At 32.4% G+C, this 18,358-nt stretch overlaps 1 protein-coding gene and 1 long non-coding RNA gene across 2 annotated transcripts; both read left to right on the forward strand.

Annotated features, from left to right (window-relative positions):
• The first annotated feature begins 3,630 nt into the window (after positions 1–3,630).
• LOC140006560 (uncharacterized) lies at positions 3,631–4,403 on the forward strand. Its single transcript, XR_011814235.1, has 2 exons — positions 3,631–4,045; positions 4,339–4,403. It is a non-coding gene; the product is annotated as an uncharacterized lncRNA (long non-coding RNA).
• Positions 4,404–4,487: 84 nt separating this feature from the next.
• Positions 4,488–6,191, forward strand: LOC140007009 (cysteine-rich receptor-like protein kinase 10). The gene is made up of 3 exons (XM_072049687.1): positions 4,488–4,576; positions 4,713–4,863; positions 5,588–6,191. Exons 1-3 carry the CDS (start codon positions 4,488–4,490, stop codon positions 5,918–5,920), a joined length of 573 nt encoding a protein of 190 aa, XP_071905788.1. The 3' UTR covers positions 5,921–6,191.
• Positions 6,192–18,358: the final 12,167 nt, after the last annotated feature.

Below are 18,358 nucleotides of genomic sequence, written 5' to 3' on the forward strand. Positions count from 1 at the left end.
TAAAATCTAAGAAATTGCTAAAAATTAAATAATAATTTACTAAAATCAAATGAATAATAATTAAGGCTCTAGCCAAGAAATAACTTTAGTAATGGTTCACCTAATTGATCATCGATGCAAAGCCAATTCCAATTATTTACTAATAAATAGGTTATAACTGTCAAACAAGCGATGACAGTCAACCCCTTCTTACTGTGTCGGTGATTAAGGTACGCCCGTTAATCACTGCTCTAATTGAGAAATAATTCTGGGTACGCCCGTAAGATTTAATGCCCCAACTGCCTTACGTATTAGAGGAGTCCTATTCTAACCAAATAACGCACTACCAGAGTTATTTTATATTAGTCCGCGTATTTCTCTGACACAAACCCAATCGTGTCAGTTGTCACTATTTTAGAGCAATTAAACAATTACGAATTTAACGCTCTAATTGACATCAGGTTGCTAAATTAATTAATTATCTGGATCCAAAACAATCAATTAATTGAACAATCACAAGCGCTGTAATCAAGGAATATGCAAATACCAATAAATAAAAGAAAAAAATTAAATTAAATCGATCTCACAATTTTTTGGCAAATCAAAGCATCCGTTGTTTCTTGACTAGAAGAGGGAATTTAGCTCATCCCCCCAATGCGAAAGATCCATACGAACTCGAAGAGAAAGCAGCGGCCATTGATTGAAAAATGGGCAAATTCAATTCGATCGAAGGCATAAAGAAAAGCAAAGTTACAGAGATTGATCTAATGTCTTCCTTTCATCCCATCATACGAAGGAAGGAAAAGATACTAAAAAACAAAATGGGAAAAGTCAAAAGCTAAAAGAATCCCCTCCAAAGTAGTGCTAGTCCTATGCTATTTCTATATTTCCTATCTAAGTGCTACTACTGTTGTGCGGCGTCTCTCCAATTGCTAATCCCAGAAAACTCCTAGTTAGCCCAGGAAACGGGCTCCGTTGTAGCACAATTGTGGGCCGTGGTTGTAGATCTTTTTGGAAGCTCCCCACGTATTGAATATTTCTCAAGAAGGCCTCCCTTTTTAGCACTTTTCTGCTCCACCTCCTGTAATTTAGGCCAAATACCAAATATAAGTATATATTAACAATTAAAACAATATTTGGTAAGGACAAAGCGAGAAATTAACAATAAAATGACCAACAATTAACACCCTATCAATTCCCCCCACACCTAAATCATGCTTGTCCTCAAGTATGAGAACAACAATCAAACACCAAAATTTGACCATGGTCATCGCTCCATCCCCCATATTGCCAAGATACCAAGAAAAATCATATATCAAGCATCAGTGATCAAAATCCGAGAAACATCATCCCGATTAGCTTCTAAACCACAAACTCCTCTAATTTCAGGTTAACTAATCTAAGAAGAAGGAATGACGCACAACATTTATCACCAAATAGTCCAATTATTAACCAAAATCTCAACATTAAATCCACAAATCGGCAAGCTGACTTTTATCATACACTAACACAACTTTCACTTCTTTTTTTTTCGTTATTTATTTATTTATTTTTTCAATAGCACAAAAGACTTAGTCTCTAGCCATCGGAGCCTTTTAATGCGAACTCCAACATTTGTCAGATGAAGAACCTCGGTTACTTAGCTCCTATCGCTATACGACCACGTACTCATAGAAATTATTACTTTTTGACGTGAGAATCGACACTTTAGGTGAAAACCCGTAGTTACTCAGTAGTAATGACTAGTGGAGTACAATCAACTTTATTTCACAGCCAGATAACACAATAACTCAAAATAACATAGTAAAAGAAAACAAAAATAGCAGCTGCTAGTCTCATTTCTTCAAATATAGAGAACTAAAGTTAATACTGGACCAATTCACATGAAAATGCTAACAATCATTCCCAATGCCTAGAAGAGTTAACCAAAAATTAGAAAGGCTACATAATTACTGATATTCACCAAAGGGATGCTCTTGGACTCAACCACATCAACTCGATATACTTTTATTATGAAAGCTTGACAATAGTAGCATCGAGTAGACAATCCAACATCAAATGACACCAAATAGCGAAAACTAGACTAAAACACATCAAATGACACCAAATAGCAAAAACTAGACAAAAATTAAAAATAGACGAGGTAATTAAAAGCTAAAAAGTAAAAACAAAAAGGAAACATCTGAAAAATAAAACTAAAAACATTAGCATTGAAATCAACCAATACCATATTTACCCTCTTTGAAGTTAATTTAGCCTAAAAAGGAAAAATCAGTGATCCACTTTCAAAGAAAGTTCAAGGGGCCAGGATAATAGGATAATTTCACATGCACAAGAGATCATGAGGTAACACACTATATGCTTAGTGGCTAAGGTTGAGACCTTTGGATTTAGAGATCTTAAATTCAAATTTCCTTTCTCCTCCACTTTTAAATCCTATCATTGTTTTCTTGCCAAATAAAATTTTTTTACATTTGTTTCACAATGGATTTTTTGTTTTACTTTTTATTTCATCCCCTATTGTTATTGAACCTGACGTGACCCTAGCAGTTGAAACAATCAGCCCAATGAAATAGGCTATAAATGAGTTGAGTAGAGTCGACTTTGGTTTAATCGATTCAAACTTGACTTAGTTTTATCAAGCTCAAACTCGAGCTTGAACTCAACAAGCTCTCAATGTAACAACTCGAGCTCGAGCTTAACTCAAATTTGAATCGAGTTTGAATTCAAACTCGAGTTTAAAAAAATTATTTTATTTTTTAAAAAGGGAATAAAATAATAATTTTCTTAACAAATAATAAAATATTAGGAATATATACATAACTTTACTATTAAAATAAAAAATAATATATATATATATAATTAAGCCGGCTTATGAACTAATAAGCTGAATATCTTTGAACTCAAGTTTGAATTCGAGTTCGACTTGATCAGGTTGAGCTCGACTCGAGTTCGATGTTGCGTGGTGTGAAATCATCCAGCAAATAATAAATAAGGATTTGCACTTCAACACAAGGCTACAAGTGCATAGGGTAAAGAATGTTTTGGTGATTTGTCCAAACACAGTTAAGCTATTGGATTTTACTATGGGATCAAACTTTACATTTTTTTATCGTAATTTTGACCCATTTCGCACCGTCAAAGTGTTTTGTACAAATTGAATGACAAAAAATTCATAAATGAGAATGAATTTTAAGTATGTTGTTCTACTTGTGGAAGTAAAATTATTGACATAAATAGACTGTTATGAAAAATTTAGGCACATAAATGGTGAGAAAGTAATAGAGAGGATCTGAACTCTAGCTTTTTGTCTATGTAAGGCTGTCTCAGAGTGACTCTACCTCGAAGTTTAATAAACTTGATCTCCTATGATCAGCTGACTTTCGAAGCTAAATTAAACTAACTTTCATCCAGGCAAAGGGCGAAGCCCCCCGCGAGCAGCTTTTTCAATTGCTGTCCCATTAATTGGGGTTGCTGTTGTGCTATTTGTCATGGCTTTAGTTTTCCTGAAAAGAAGATTGCGGAAGAGTCGTGTTGCAATGGCACCGGAAACAAGTGGTAAAGTTTATTGATTGCAATTACAGGAAACCTCAGAGGTTTTTGAACTAATAAATTGAGTGAAGTTGCTTATCCCTGGTGTAGATGGAGTTGCTGAAATCCTAACAGCCGAATCCTTACAGTATAGCTTAACTGAAATTCAAATTGCCACAAATAACTTCTCTATGGATAACAAAATTGGCGAAGGTGGATTTGGTCGTGTATACAAGGTCTTTGCGTGAAATATTTTGCTTTTGTGAATTTGAATATCTACACATTTAATATTTCAATTAAATTCTAGTATGCATGTTTACTCAGGGTGTACTTGGTAATGGACAAGAAGTAGCTGTCAAAAGGCTGTCAAGGAGCTCAGTGCAAGGTGCAGAAGAATTTAAAAATGAAATTGTAGTAGTTGCAAAGCTTCAACACAGAAATCTAGTTCGGCTATTGGGATTTTGCCTGGAAGGAGAAGAAAAGATACTCATCTATGAATTTGTTGCCAACAAAAGCCTTGACTACTTTCTCTTTGGTGGGTTCAATCTAGACATACTTATAGTAATTTTTTGTTGTTCCATGTGATCTTGTTCTATTTTACTTGACTTGCCATTTTATGGAAATGACGGACAAATTGCCTCTAGACAAATGTTTAATTTTGGTTTAGACCCTTAAACCACAGACGCACTCAAACTTTAGTTCTTAAACTTTAATTTTGGATACTTCACGGGCACAAATATTAATTTACCTATTTGATTATGCTTTATGGAGTTATTGATTTAATAATTCTCAATGCTAGCACAATATATTGTGTTTAAATTTGTGTAGATCCAGAAAATAAACGATCATTGAACTGGTCAAGACGTTACAATATCATTGGAGGTATAGCAAAAGGACTTCTTTATCTGCATGAGGATTCTCGTCTAAGAATTGTTCATCGCGATCTCAAAGTAAGTAATATATTATTGGATGGAAATATGAGTCCAAAGATAGCAGATTTTGGCATGGCAAAGATTTGTGGAGTTGATCAATATGAAGGAAACACAAATAGAATTGCTGGGACAGTGTAAGTTTTGCTCCCATACTATCTTTTCTCACATAATATCACTTTGAATCTTTCATGGAAAATTAGGTACACGTCCATTTGATTCCATCATTCGGATTATCTTTGTACTGATTATAACAATCGTTGAGGCTTGTAGTGGTTATATGGCTCCTAAATACACAAGGTGGGGTCAGTTCTCACTAAAGTCAGACGTGTTTAGTTTTGGGGTTGTAATTTTGGAAATTGTCACGGGCAAGAAGAGCAGTGACTTCCATCAATCTAGAGATTCCGAAGACCTTCTAAGCTATGTAAGTACAAATTGCAAAACCTTTGCTATGGTTGTTACTTTTTTTTTTTTTTTTTTGGCTTTTGCAGAACTAGGGAGGAGGATTTGATATTGGCACTCCTAATTTTCAACCTTTTATCTTTTTTTTTTCATTATTAAATTCACCTAAACTTGCAATACCATTTTTTGTGTGAACCAGACCAAACTGGAACTATAATTTATGAACTACCTGCCCTAAATAACTACGTATTTCTGTTTATGTGCTTCTTATGGAAATTTTTAGATGTCGGATGCAAGACTTGTCATAATTGCTATTCTTTCTCTCGTTTTGTACGTTGTCACACACTCAAAATAGAGTACTTGTGAATTTCAGTAAAGACCATTGTACTTCTTTCTTCGGTTATACTTAACTACAATGATGGGAAAAAAGGTTGCGATTCGAAATCTTTTATGAATAAATCTCATATATCAGACAGTGTATATACTATCACCGTTAGATTCATAACATGTGTGCAAAAATTAAATTTAAAATTCAAATTTTGCATGATTGTTGTTCGTCTAACGCTGACAACAGTGTATACACTGTCAATGTAAGAAAGATTAATCAATCTTTTTATATGATTAAACTTGAAATAGAGAGTATTGACAATTGCCTATTGTGAATATTGACATTTACCTGTACATCTATTTAAGCTGATTGAAGTTTTTAAGAATGTACACCTTATGAGTGGGATTATTTCGAAAAGGCTTGGAACCATTGGAGACGGGGCCAAACTTTAGCTCTTTTGGATTCAAGCGTTGGAGATTCTTATGCCAGAAATGAAGTCATTCAATGCATCCAAGTTGGCTTACTATGTGTTGAAGAAGATGCCAGTAAAAGACCCACAATGGCTTCCGTGGTCTGCATGCTCAATCCTGCTTCTGTTTCCCTACCAACTCCACATCGTCCGGCAGTTTTCCGGAGCAATGGATCGGAGAGCAGGGTAGACGAGCTGAAAGTTGATCAATCCAACACTCAAAGAATTTCAGCTCCAAGCTCTGTCAATGATGCATCAATTACTGAACCATATCCCAGATGAAGGAAGAAATAGGCCAATTCTGGAAGAAAATATCAAGTTCATCATCAGCATTATGTTGTAGATTTTGAAGCATGATTCATTTACCAGGAAGGTATCTAAATTTGCCCACTATTGTTGGAAATTAGGGGATCGTTTCAATGTTTGCTTCTTCACACTAATTGACTTCTTCCGCCTTAGGGGTATAAGGATGTGCTTGAAAGAAAATGCAAGTTGTTGTCGCTCTTTAGATATTTTTTAAAAATAGAAGAGCAATTTTATTTATGAACATTAATCCCCAGCTGATCGAACAAACAATGTGTCTTGAACTTTTATCATTTGTACATAGCAAAGTTGGCTTCCAAACTGAGTCTATCAATTATATCTTTGTACCAACGAATTATGAAGGATAGCCCGGCCGGGTTTACAATGTATACGTTTGGTAACAAAACCAATATAAAGGCTGTCTTGGTTCACAATTCTTGGAGTGTGTTATTAGTTAAAAGGCGTTTAAATTATATCAGATTCATCCTGATTTGGAACTTTTTCAGCATTCAATGATTTATTATCACCTAAGCTTTCTTAAGTATTCTATTGTAATAACATTGTACGTGCATTCATACAATCTTCGTATTTGTTATTCCTTCTTTTTTTTTTTTGGTTTAAAGTATTTACCCAATTTTGTCATTTAATTTTCTCTTTTCTTTATTCTTTTCTTTATTGCACTTACCTTTTTCTATTCTTCTTTTTAATGTAACTTAGCCAATCTTTTTCCCTTTTCTTTAAGCAAAGATAAAACCATTCATATAATTGTGTAAATATGATGGCTATCCCAACTATCAATGATTACGCAAAAAAGAAAAAGGATAGTTGATGCATTTATACAATCTTCACATTTAGCATATGAATTTTTTCAAGTGAATAACTACATCTGTGAATTATTCTGCTACATAAATAGTCACAAATAACCTAGAAATCTTGAGAATTTAAAGGTATATAAAATTCCATGAAATCCCCAAATGCATAGATGAAATTTAGAGTATGGAAATTGATATTAAAAAATACAAAATTATCAACCCAAAATAATACAAGTGAATACCTTAGCAAGTGTATGAGAGATAATGGCAGATCAACAAAATATTTCTTATTCTTCATCTTGGATTTTTCTTTCCTTCATTTCACTCTTTCTTTTTCTGGGTAAGGAAAAGCCAGGGAATTGTGATGTTGTGATTGGCAGGAAAAAATATTGGCACTTTAAGGAGGACTCCGTATTTCATAATTTTTTTTTAACTTTTTAACTCAAATTGGTGTCCAGATATTAATTATTATAGGTGATGGCGTATAAGTGTAACAGTAGAACACATAAAGGAAGTTTAGGTTGCAATACCTAATTGGGTGCCTATAAAGTCTTAATATATACCCTTAGTTAAGATATGTAAATGTTTTATCCATATCAAATTAGACATCATCTAATAAAATTAGATTAGATTAGTTACTGATTTAAATGTTGTCTTATCTTTTGGGTTTATATTTTGTGCCCCCAAAGCACCGAATAAGGAGTGGGTCTCCTTTTTTTTTTTTCAAAAGGGTAATTTGTTTGCTAAAGTGCTGCACTTCAAGGTGGTAATTTTAAAGGTTTAATGGAGGGCCGCCTTCCTTTTTCTATATGCTTATTTGGTGCTTTAAGCATCAAATAAAAAAAATCTTGATGTAAAGATAAATGAAACAAAAATAATAAATATTTCCCCTGTTTTTTGTCTTCCTTATCATAGAGCAAGTATTGTAGGGTCTTTATTTTGGGCAAAAAACTGCAGTGGTCCTCAAACTTTCAACTTTGTGCACTTTTAGTCCTTCAACTAATAAGTTCGTAAATGTAGTCCTCCAATTAATAAAAATGTGTAGTTGTAATCCTTTTGTCTAATTTAGCCGTTAAGATGGACGGGATGATACAAAAATGATACAAAAAATAAAGGGATAATTTCAGAAACCTCCCTTGAGGTTTTTAACAATTTCATTTAGCTTCCTTGAGATTTTAAAAATTATACATACCTCCTTATCATTTAAAATGACAATACTACCCTTAAATATTTTAATGAAATTTCCTTGTTTGGTATGTTTATACTTAGAATGACTTTAAAATTATTTTTTCATTATTTTTCCATCTTATTCCTTTTTTTAAAAATTTTTTGCCAATAAAGTGGTAGAACTACCACTATTACCTCTAGTTTCTATTGTAACCAAATGTCCAACAAGTGATTTTTTTTTTTTGATGAGTTAACTTTATATGCAATACAATATTTTTGCTAATCTTTGTTTTCTATTTTTTGGTATTAAAATTAACAATAAATCAAAAGAAAATGGTCCAAAATCACTATTAAATTATGATAATCCAACTATTCAAAAAATTCATAAATTCTAAATAAATTATTTCAACATTTTCTTTTTTATCTTATAAATTTAAATCCATAATAAAATACCATCAAAAGCATCCTATCATAGTCATAAAAATATTATTATAGTTGTTTATCAAATAATAGGTATGGACATGAAAAATTTGGCACATTTTTCTTATAATTATACTAGATAACCTTATAATTGTATAGGGAAGTAAATTAAAACTCATTACACAAGGGTATTTTTGGTTATTCATTTAAAAATTTGACCTAGTCAATATTATTTTAAGGTTTTGTTACTAAAACTATCAAATCAAGGGAAGTAGGTGTAATTTTCCAAATCTCAAGGGAGCTCAATGAAATTGTTAGAAAACTCTAGGGAGGTTTTTGTAATTATACCAAAAATAAATGTCATATGAGCAATCCATTATATGTTTTCCATCCATCTTAACAGCCAAATTGGACGGAAGGACTATAACTGCACATTTTTTATTAATTGGAGGATTACATTTATGCACTTATTAGTTGGAGGACTAAAAATGCGTAAAGTTAAAAATTTAAGGACCACCGCAGTTTTTTGCCCTTATTTAAAATTAGTCTATCTAACAAATAATGATTATTAGTGTATGTTTATATATGATAGATGGGATGAAATATAGGTTCATTAATAAGTGGCCTTTTGACATCAGTTGAAATAATACTTTGATCTAAATTTAAATTAGAAACCATGGCACAATCATCTGAAATAGAATGGCGTAGTAGAGGTCTTGACTCCAACAAGCATTGCTTCCTTCTCGGTACTAACACTGTGAATTGAACCCTCCTCAGAACCACAAAGCATATGCCTTTTTTTTCAATTATAAATTATTCTTTTTTTTTAATTTTACTCACAAATTATTCTTAAAGTTTAAAAAAAAAAAAAGAAGTCTCCACCCCTAACATTCATGCATATGTCTCGTACTAATAAAAAAAAAAAAAAAGTCCAACTCTGATTCCCGTCCAAAACCAAATTCCGCCATGTCAACTACTTCCATAAAAAATAAGAATGCCCAAATACCAATTTAGTTATCCAACCCTATAACAGAAAGCCCAAGTCAAAACAATTGAAAAACCCACCATCCCACCGTTACCTATTGACCTTTTGTTTTAAATTAATTATGCTTTTTCCCTTAAAAGGATAACCATGCAAATTCCATATCCTATCCTGTGTAACTTCTTGATTTTCGTCTTGTAAATTTCTATATAAAATTTTGTCCTAAGATAATTTTATTTGCAATGTTTCATTAATTCATCTACCCAAGCCTCCAGCATTCACTGTAGCTATTGGGCAAATCTTTTGTTTTTCTATGTTTCGTTTTGATGGAAGACAAAAATTCACTTTTAGATTTTCTTGGTCACAACTTTTTTTTATATATTCATTCAAAGATGAAACTTTCATTTTGTGCATTTAATATATATATATATATATATATATAAATTAAGTGAATTTGAATCTTGGATGTCATTAGATACATATATATATATATATTAAGTGAATTTGAATCTTGGATATATGTCATTAGATAACATTTATAATAACAATAATTTTCTTGCCTCTGTTGGTTTAAAATTTAGTTATCCTTTCCTCCTTAGTCCAATAAATTGGCATTTTAGATTAAATAAAATTGACAATTACTTCTTCTATTTTTCAATCGGTATACTCAAGTATTACCACCAGTGTTTATTGAGGATTTTGGGCCCAGTAGGGGGTGTGGATGGTGGACGGAGAGTGGTTTAAGTGGTGCTCTATTGGATTGGTTACTTACTTGAAAGTTGACGGAGTGTCAACTATTATTTGATCAAGCTCTGGTGATGAAATGGAAATTTAGCTCTTGAGAGCCATCCGTATCCTTATACTATGGAATGATTCGTACTGATCGTGTTATTGTTTCGTTTTAAAAGAAAGCTTTACACTCGTTCATTTTGAGATTTGCTACTTGAAGCGTTATTGCTCACTTTTATGAACTTTTCATGCTCATTACCTTGCCACGTGATACTTGCACGTTTAAATCACGGTCAACTTGCTATTTGGAATCTCACTGGACTTTTAGCTCATTCCACGCCATTTATTTTTCTTACAGGGGTATGAGCAAGGCGTGAGACGTGTGTAGACTAGCGTAGTCTAATTGTTTTGACTTTTATAATTGTACTCGCACTAGTTGCTCGATTAAGGTTGAATGTACTGAGAACTTAAATCTTTTGATGTATTTGGGATTGTATGGATGGCTGAGAAAGAAATGAATGTATTCGTATGTTCCAAACTTGGGAACTATTATTTCGTTTATTATTGAGATTGCATCTTATTTTATTTGATGTGAGTGAGTGAGTCCTGACGAAAGTTGGGCAGGCGGTCAGCTAAACCCTAGGGTACGCCCAGGGGAAAGTGGGGCTGTCACACCAAATATCATAGGTGATGGTGTATTAGTGTAGCAGTAGAACACTTAAAAGGAAGTTTAGGTCGCAATACATAAGTGGGTGCCTAAAAAGTCTCAAATCATGATGATCCTGATGTGCACCTTAGTTAAGATATGTAAATGTTTTATCCATATCAAATTAGACATCATCTAATAAAATTAGATTAGATTAGCTACTGATTTAAATGTTGTCTTATCTTTTGGGTTTATATTTTGTGCCCTTAAAGCACCATAAGGAGTGGGTCTCTTTTTTTTTTTCAAAAGGGTAATTTGTTTGCTAATGTGCTGTATTTCAGGGTGGTAATTTTAAAGGTTTAATGGTGGGCCAATTTCCTTTTTCTATATGCTTATTTGGTGCTTTAAGCATCAAATAAAAAAGTCTTAATGTAATTATAAATGAAAAAAATAATAAAATTTCCCCTATTTTTTGTCTTCCTTGTCATAGAGCAAGTGTTCTAGGGTCTTTATTTAAAATCGGTCTATCTGACGGATAATGATTATTAATGTGTGTTTATAGATAATGATTATTAATGTGTGTTTAAATATAATATTTCGGATGAAATATAGATTTGTTAACAAGTGCCTTTTTGACACCCATTAGAAATACCCATTTAAAATAATACTTTGATCTAAAATTAAAATAGACGCTATGGCATAATCATCTGAAATAGAACGGCGTAGGAGAAGTCTTTGTCTCAACAAGCAATGTTTCCTCTGCGGCACCAACACTGTGAAATGAACCCTCCTGAGAACCACCAAGCATTGTCATTTTAGATTAAATAAAATTGACAATTACTTCTTCTATTTTTCAATTAGATAAACTTCAATGTTTCTGTTTTGTGTTAATGAATATAGTGAATTTAACTAGTTCTACTGCAATGATTAGGAAAACTAAAAGAATGGTTTTAGACTAGGTTACAGTTATTGCTAATATAAAAAGAAAAAAACTTTTCAATAGAATAAACTTTTGAAAATCAAAATAAAACATTTGTGGTTGCTTTAGATGAAAAAGCAGAAGCTTTAGAACATCTAAAACATAAAGCTTGCACTTAATTATACTAGTGATTTTTCAGGTTATTTAGTAACTTAGTGAGATTTGAGTATTTTGTGACTATCGGGAGCAAGAAAATTGAATAAAAGAACTATTGAAACAAGTGTCGAACCTGGAATCTTTGAAGCTTTTTTATTTATTTTTTAAATCTTTATGGATTTTGTTAGTGTAAGTTCCGCTATATCACCTAATTCATCCCTTCTCTCGGCTTTGAAGCTTCTACATCTAAGAATGTCCACATTTTTGTGGCTACTTCAAATAGTCAACATTTTCCAAATATTACGACTCTTCCGAAATTCAACTAAGACAAAGTTCCTAGAGCTAAAAATCAATCAAAATATAACCACTAAAATTTATTTCAACGTTTTGAAATTTTTTTGCTCATTTAATCTTGATTTATTCCTTTTTTGTAATAAAGTTATACTCAACCTTAGTTTCCCCCGTCTCCCCCTATAACAAATTCCTGGCACCGCCACTGCTCCATCCCATCTTGATTTCAAATGCAATGTGCTACTTCATGAGTTTTTTAAAGAATTATTTACAATTAGTTAGGAGGGACCATTGATGTACATACAAAACAAAGTCCACTTAATTTCTCAGGACAAAATTAATAGAATTTTGGGTTAAATAGAGCAAAGGGCTTGAAGCCGTTCCCTAATGGTATCTACTGATAGTTTATTGTGACGCATGTCAAGAAAGGATAGGTTTCTGTTTAGAGCTCGAAGGATTTTCAAATATTGAGATTAGTGACGGGGTCGGTGTGGACCGAAGTGTAATCAAATCGGGCTGAGCCTTATTTTTAACATGCTCCAACTCGGGTTCGAAATCAACATCGAGCTGGATATGAGTTTCAATTTTAAGCTTGACTTTCCACTCGATACAATATTTTGACTTTCGTTATGCTTGAAATTTTGATTGACTTTTTCTTAAAAGTTAGGTCCTTCTATTACGTGCACTTAGTAGATTGGATAAAAGGTACTATCAAATTCTTTAATTATCACTAAACCTCAATTCGAAATTTGAAAGAAATATTACTAATCGGTTTCAAAAGTTCCACTCTTCTTGTGCTGACATATGAAATAAGAAAAGAAAAAAGAGTCACTTTAGTGTAGCTACGTGGATACAACTAATATTGTACAAGTGGATGCTCCATGAATCGGGTTCGAAATGAACATTGAGCTGGATATGAGTTTCAATTTTAAGCTTGATTTTCCACTCGATGCAATATTTTGACTTTCGTTATGCTCGAAAATTTGATTGACTATTTCTTAAAGGTTCGGTCCTTTTATTACGTGCACTTAGGAGATTGGATAAGTTACTAGATCTTATATGTTTAATAGGTTCTCCAATTTTCTAGTATGATGACGATCTTGAAAGTGCAAAATCATGAAAATGTCAAACCTTCATCATTTAAACCGAATCTTCAGCCATGAATTCTTCTTGTTTTCATCATTAAATTTTCAGGATTATATGCTTTAGAACATCATCATAAGGTACCACAGGGTATTCTTAAAGATTCTAATGTAAAACAATAACAAAGATTTCCTTCTCTTTCTTTTCCTCCTCCAATCCTCTCTCCCTCACCCACAGCAAGAAAGCATATATTATGGCCTACTACTTAGTAGTGTAGTGGGTGGGTCCCTCCTTAGATTGCTTTCGGACCAATTTAACTGTTAATTCTCGTGCTTAGTCTAATTAAGTGTGTGTGAGTTTATTTCAGTTTCTGAAAAAAACTTAGTAGTGTAGTGGGGATTTTTAGGTTGGTCATCGCTTAAGTTCGAATATGGGGAAAGAGAATGTTAGTTCCTTTTCATTCTCGATAAACCCTTTTTCTTTAAGTTCTTTTTTAATTAAAAAAATCTATTCTTCTTTTCCCTTTTTTGGGCCTGATAATTGTAATTAATATATGAAAATAAAAATTATTTCCATTTGATAATTTGAGCATATATGAAATTAAAACACTAATAGGCCCTAGAAGAACGCACTATATTATAATTACTAAACATAATAAATATCTAAACTAGATGCAAGAATTTTAAGAACAACATGAACGTGTAGGCCGAAAATATACATATGTTGTAAATTTGGGTGATTTCGATAAGGAAAATACTGAATGAGATATGAATCCTATACCATAATTTCTTAACACGAATGAAAAATAATATAAATAAAAAAGAAATGCTAAAAAATTAATTTTAACATTAAAATTGCAATGAAATGCCAACAAGCACATGGTTCACTAAAACTGATAACATAAACGAGGATTTACGCGAGTAGCTCTATTGTGACCGGTTTCTTGAAAAAACAAAGATCAACAACCTTGTAAAATGTAAATATGTTCAAAAACTTGATATATTTTTGAAAAGCAAGCACGAAAGTGGAATTGGTCATTAATAAATAGGTAGACGTTTCTTTCCTTGAGGTCTCTCTAAATTAATGCTTGTCCTATGATGTGTCCACTTTACCAAAAGAAGAAGAATTTAAGAAATGCAAATCAGTTCGACAAAATTGTGAAGATACTTGTATGTATTGCAAACACAAGTAGTGGGACAGTTTATTGACATTTTGGACAACGAAAATTATTGGAAATTTCAATCCAATTAAAATGCGAAAGACTTTGCCGGATTTTACGGTAAATTACATATAATCCCCCTAGATTTTTATATTACTATATGATCTCCTTTAGATCTTAAAATATCCGCATAAACCCCTATTGTTTAGTGTAATATGAAAAATAGACGGAAAGCGCCAATGTTATAGTGATTGAACCAGGTGTGCTCCAAAAATGCGTTTGGTGAATTAATAATATCCACTTAATGCTTCCACAGTTTACATGAACTAGCATTTTGGCCCGTGCTATACATGAGTTTATATTTCAATTCAAAATAATAATACATATTTATATATTGTAATATAGGATAAAATATATGACAAAGACTAAAAAGTTATACTAAATTTATAATATAGATTTCTAATTTATAGCCATATATATATCCATACATCAAAATTTATAATATAAACACATAAATTATGACTAATTTATTTTCCACAATTTTAGAAAAAATTTTCTCCTGTCTTGTAGCCCTAAAATTGTTGAGGGCTTTTAAAATAATGTTTTTCATAGATTTTAATATAGATTAAAAATATTTTTGTAAGCTGCGTTTTTAGAATTATTAGAAACTATCATTATTTTGGTTCTGTCTTACTTGTCATGACTATCCATTGTCTCATATGACCTTTGCACCTTCAATCACAGAGCAATTCTTCCTATCTTTTTTACCACCTCTATCATACTCCACAATTCCTTTCTTTCTTTCCTTTTTCTCTATCTAACTTTGTAGTTCATCATCATTTTTCAACTTTTTCCGTTACCTTTTAACTCTTTAGTATTCCATTCATCTCTCTTCTAACTTCTTATCCCCGCCCCCTAATTTGTCACCCCTTTTTCTTCATCATTCTCCCAAACCCTTGGATAGCCCCTCCAACCTCCATCTCTCTCGCCCAACCTCCTCCAATTCCACTTCCCTTATTCCTTTTTTCTTCTTCCACTTGGCTAAAAATAAAATAAAGTAATACTACAAATTTTCATTTAAGATATATTATGCTCTACAAATCTACAATTTTCTCTTATATGCTTATGAGAATTTTATGTACACATATGTATATACTATGTTGTGTTTGTGTCGGGATTTTCTTTTTTAAATAATAGTAATTATAGTTGGCATTTCCTATCTCTATTGGCCCAAGAGTCTTAATTTCTCTTTTTTTTTTTATTGAAAACATAATTTAACATATTGCCAATGTTACACTACTATAAAGTAAATTTGGCGGGTAAAATATAAAATGAAAATTCAATGCAAAAAGTATAAAAAAAATCAAATTTAGTTATTTTTCATATTAATTTTGAATTGGCCACACACAAAAATATTGAATTAAATGTTTTCAAATTTTCAAAGGAGAAATTTTGTGGTTGAATCCATATTCAACCTCCAAATTGAGGGGTTAACCTTTGAAGTAAAAGGAAAAATTTCCATAACTTGTAAGTTTATTTTACATTTTAAAATGTACTTATATTTTTACTTTCAAAATAAAATTTGAAACAAAAGAAAATCATGAGTTGCAATTTGGTTTAACATTTTTGCAATATGTTTAATTTTACCTCATATAATATGAAAATCATATAAAATTGAAAATTGAAAATTGAACACAATGGTTGCAAGAATTGGCATTTGAAAGAATTGGCATTTGAAATGCAAATGAAAACTTGATAATATCTTACAATACCCCTGACAACTACACACACATATAGCAGTTACATATTTACATATGAAGAAAACATAAAGAATACATAAAATAATGAATAAGTATCAAATTTGGATCAAATATATACAAATTAAATAGATGTAATTTAGGGTCAAATGTTGTATATTTTTCCATTACTGACGTATTGAATTTTGCAAGCCCATCAAATCCATTACTGACGTATTGAATTTTAGTTGGAGACAATTCAGCTGATGGTTCACGTGCAGGCGACTTGGTTGACTGAATTCTTTTTTTTTGGGTCAAAAACTTGGTTGACTGAATTGCTAAAGTAAAGTCATCCTATAGAATACTCGTTTTCGTGGCGTGTACAACTTTCATGATCCCTCAACCAAAACATTGGATTAGTCTGGCCCGGAAATATAATTCGTTGAATTTTGGATATCTACTGTGTCAGTAAAAAAAAAAGAAAACCAAATAAAACTCTATTTTACAACTGTAATTTATGGATTTTTAGCCTTTTTTTCTTTTGATGCCTGCCTTTGAAATGATCTCCAGAAAATTGTTGTTCCACTTCCATTATTACATGCTTTGTTTCCTTAGCTTCCATACCACACTCACTAGCCCCGTTAATTTTCTTGCGCCTTACTGTGGAAACGCTACATACAACCCTAACAGTGCGACCGGCAGCATTTACAGAACCAATCTAAATTTCGTGCTTGACGCCCTATCTTCAAATGCATCTCGAACAGGCACCAATGGCTTCTAACACGGTCTAATGCTGCAGGCACCCTTGTCAATATGATCGAAAATCCAGCACAGACATGGAATTGGCCATTAAGAAATGGGTAGACGTTTCTTTCCTCTAAATTAATGCTTGTCTTATGATTTGTCCACTTCACCAAACACAAGGAACCGTAGAGAATTAAAAGTAGCGTGACAGTTTATTGGCATTTTTGACAATGAAAATTATTAGAAAGTTTCAGTCCTATTAAAATGTGACAGACTGTTGTAAATTACACATAACCTCCCTTGGTTTTTCATTGACACATGATTCCCTTTAAATTTCAAAATGTCCACATAACGCCCTATGATTTCATGGGATACAATAAATAGACAGAAAACACCAATGGCTATAGTGATTGAACAGAAGTGCTCCAAAAATGCATGGGACGAAATAATGATATATACTTAATATCCCGTTTGATTTGTATGAATATCCATTTTAATCCTTTGTAAATTTTGCATTTATTCACATAATTCTCCTATAGTTTTATGTAAGATGGTCTGGTCATTGTTTGAATTAATGTTTAACTAAATGTAATACTGGTATTTCAAATAAATATATTTTAGAGGTTATTTTTCCATCAAATTTTCACTTTATATGAAACCATAGAAAGTTTATATGGATATTCGTACATATTAATAGAGTCATGTGACAATGAATGAATCCACGGGGCTGTGCATCATTTCCCCTTTGAACTATATTTAGAGAACTCTTTCTTAAAACCAGTGTTGAACTACTATATAGAGATTCAATTTGGGTCAACTTTTTTTTTTTTTAAAATTTAGGTCGAATTTATTCTTTAGAGCATTAGTAGAAGTACAATTATCCTCCACAATAAAGTTGTTTTGATGTTTTTAGCATCCTCAAATTTCCAGTTCCACCAAAATCCTTTAATGGCGTATAGAAGTTATAGTTACAGACTAGTCATCCGATGGCTCATGTCCAGGAAACTAGTGATAGGGTGCATTTTAGGGGGTATTTTGGGTATTAATGTACTTTTATTCGACTAAATATTTCTAGTAATTGAGTGAATTTTACTAATATTTTATTTTGGTGTCAATTGCAGGACTGAATGCTGAAAAGTGCTTAAAATTAAATTTTAGAGGATTTGTCGTACGTGGGACCGCTTGAGAAGCTGAAGAAATCTAATTGGGCGAGAGTTAGTTTGTCGCCTGGCTTAGGTTTTTTGCGAGGCTATGCTTTTAAAGGGAGATGGGCCGCAGCTTTGAGAAAGGCATCTGAGGAGACAAGAGCCTCCATTCTTGACTTTGTATTGCTTATCATCTTTTGTTGACCTTGGAAAGTGGGACCATTGCAATTGTCTTCCAATCTTGCTTTGACTGAAATTGAAGGGAGAAAAAAAGGGAATCTCTCGTATGTTTTGCAATGTTTTCAGAACCGGACCGGACCGGCCGGTTGGACCGCGAACCGGCCATGTCACCGGTTCGGTCTAATGCTAAAGCCGGAAGTTCATGGAGAACCGTTGAAATCCGGACGAACCGGAAGAACCGTGTGAAC

This window comes from Coffea arabica, chromosome 5e, assembly GCF_036785885.1.
Source record: "Coffea arabica cultivar ET-39 chromosome 5e, Coffea Arabica ET-39 HiFi, whole genome shotgun sequence".
NCBI classification, from domain to species: Eukaryota; Viridiplantae; Streptophyta; class Magnoliopsida; order Gentianales; family Rubiaceae; genus Coffea; species Coffea arabica.